Genomic DNA, 2,098 nt, shown 5'->3' with positions numbered 1-2,098 from the left:
AAAAAAAAAAAAAAAAAAAAAAAAAAAAGAGTGAAGGTTGAATTCCGCAGCCAGGTCCCCACTCGAGGCCACGTGCCTTTGCCCAGAGAGTGGCCATCGGGGATGCCACCAGAAGGGAGCGGAGGGCCTGCCCGGTGGGGTGCTGAGCCCGTTGTGCAGATGTGCACCCTGAGGCCAGGCGGCATGTGGGGAGCCAAGTGGGGTCCGGGCTGCTGCTGACCGAGCTGTCTCTGCCACCCCCAGATGAGACCCTGTACGAGGCTCCCGAGCCGATCTTCACCAGCAATAATTCGTGCAGCAGCCTGGGTGGCTGCTGCCTCTTCCTCAGCACCGTCCCTGTGCTCTGGACCCTCCTGGGCTCCTAGTCCCAGCCCTGCAGGACGCCGGCCCTGCTGGACAGCCCCGCCTGGACCGCCTGACCTCGGCCCTCCGGACTGGCCCTGTGGCCCCCACCTCCGAGACCAAATAGAGACGCTGCTTCTCCCTCCACTGGTGCTGCCCCCGCCGGGCAGGGGCCGGCCACCCGCCCCAGGACCAGCCCTCAGGGAGGGGACGGCTGAGAGCCCCCCGAGGCCCGAGGGGCTGGGGTGTCGCTGCAGCCCCGGGCCAAGCCATCTCTTCTGGGACGTCGGAGAACCCGGGAACCTCTTGGCGATTTTTTTTTTTTTTTTTAGTGTGTTTTTCATGGTTGGATCAAAAACACTTGAGTTTTTAATTTAATTTATTCCCTGGGGTTCAGGGGGGCGGGGTCCCGGTGCCCCAGCCTGGGGGAGGGGAACTCGGAACTTGGAACATGGGGTGAGGGACGCAGCTCCTCCTGTCTGCTCTGCACCCCACTTATGGGGCTCTGTCTGCAGCCCACCACGGAGCCCCCAGTTGCTCCAGGTTGGGTGAGTCTGAGCCGGAAGGGGTGCATGGTGAGTGCCCCTGATTGTGGTTGGGGGGACCTCACACCCCATCGCCTGCCCCCATCCTGCTGGTAATTTCCTCCCCGCCACTGTTTTACCCCGACGCCCCTCGGAATCACAGCCCCCCACGTCTTAGAAACTGCTTTCGCTGAGTCAAACACCCCCCTTCCCATCCCCCCCACCTCACACGGTCCTCCCTGAGGCCGACAAGACCTTCTATTCCTGTAAATAGAGCCAACAAGTGCATACTGTGATCTTATTTTTCATGTATTCCTGAGGATGGACTGGACCGTTTATGTTTTTTCCGCCCTTCATAGGGGGTCTTTTATTTTGGTGGGGGGGTGGGGTGGAACTTTTAGAGTAGAGGCTGCACTTTGCAATAAGCTCGTTTCGTCTGTCAGAGCCCCTCCCTCGACTCTGTGACCTGATGATGTTTCTAAGAAAAAGAAAAAAAGGACAAAAGGGAGGAAACCACTACCAAAAAAAAAAAAAATCAACCCCTCCCCGAAGACACTTTAATGAAGGAAGCAACGCATTTGTACGGATTTCATATTTCTACCCGCCTTTCCTGACTCTGTGTTTTATATATATTATATATAAATATATATTGTGTACGGCCGCCAGCCGGCGGCTCAGGCACGCCTGGTGGTGGGGGTGGGCGGAGGGCTTTTGTAGGGGTCGGCGGGGCGGGCCGCGTTGCCAGGCCTGGAGCTGGCGACCGGGCCTCCCCTCTTCCCGTCACAATCAACTTTGGATTCTGTATTTTTTTATAATAAAATGAGTGTAAACCTCAAATGTGTGTGTCTGTATGTGGGGGCCTTGCCCCTACGTGAAGGAGAGTTTAGAATTCCTAACTTGGAGGGGGTTCACGCCCGTGATTCTAGCACTTTGGGAGGCTGAGGCGGGCGGATCGCATCGCTTGAGGTCAGGAGTTTGAAACCAGCCTGGCCAACATGGTGAAACGCCGTCTCTAGTAAAAATACAAAAAAAAAAAAATGCCGGCCGGGCGCGGTGGCTCACGCCTGTAATCCCAGCACTTTGGGAGGCCGAGGCGGGTGGATCACGAGGTCAAGAGATCGAGACCATCCTGGTCAACATGGTGAAACCCCGTCTCTACTAAAAATACAAAAAATTAGCTGGGCATGGTGGCGCGTGCCTGTAATCCCAGCTACTCAGCCTCCTGAGTAGCT

General features: G+C 56.5%; 1 protein-coding gene across 1 annotated transcript in view; it reads left to right on the top strand.

Annotated features, from left to right (window-relative positions):
• EFNA2 (ephrin A2) overlaps positions 1-1,703 on the top strand; it is a 14,765-nt gene extending 13,062 nt beyond the window's left edge. Inside the window, exon 4 of the mRNA XM_032252461.1 lies at positions 244-1,703. Coding sequence (XP_032108352.1) covers positions 244-365 — 122 coding nt within the window. The 3' untranslated portion in view covers positions 366-1,703. The remainder of the gene's footprint in view (positions 1-243) is intronic.
• Positions 1,704-2,098: the final 395 nt, after the last annotated feature.

The sequence above is a fragment of the Sapajus apella genome, unplaced genomic scaffold (genome assembly GCF_009761245.1).
Source record: "Sapajus apella isolate SASKATOON/1434 unplaced genomic scaffold, GSC_monkey_1.0 scaffold77, whole genome shotgun sequence".
NCBI lineage: Eukaryota > Metazoa > Chordata > Mammalia > Primates > Cebidae > Sapajus > Sapajus apella.
Note: the sequence above shows the minus strand (reverse complement) of the source record. Positions and strands in the feature narration are given on the sequence as shown.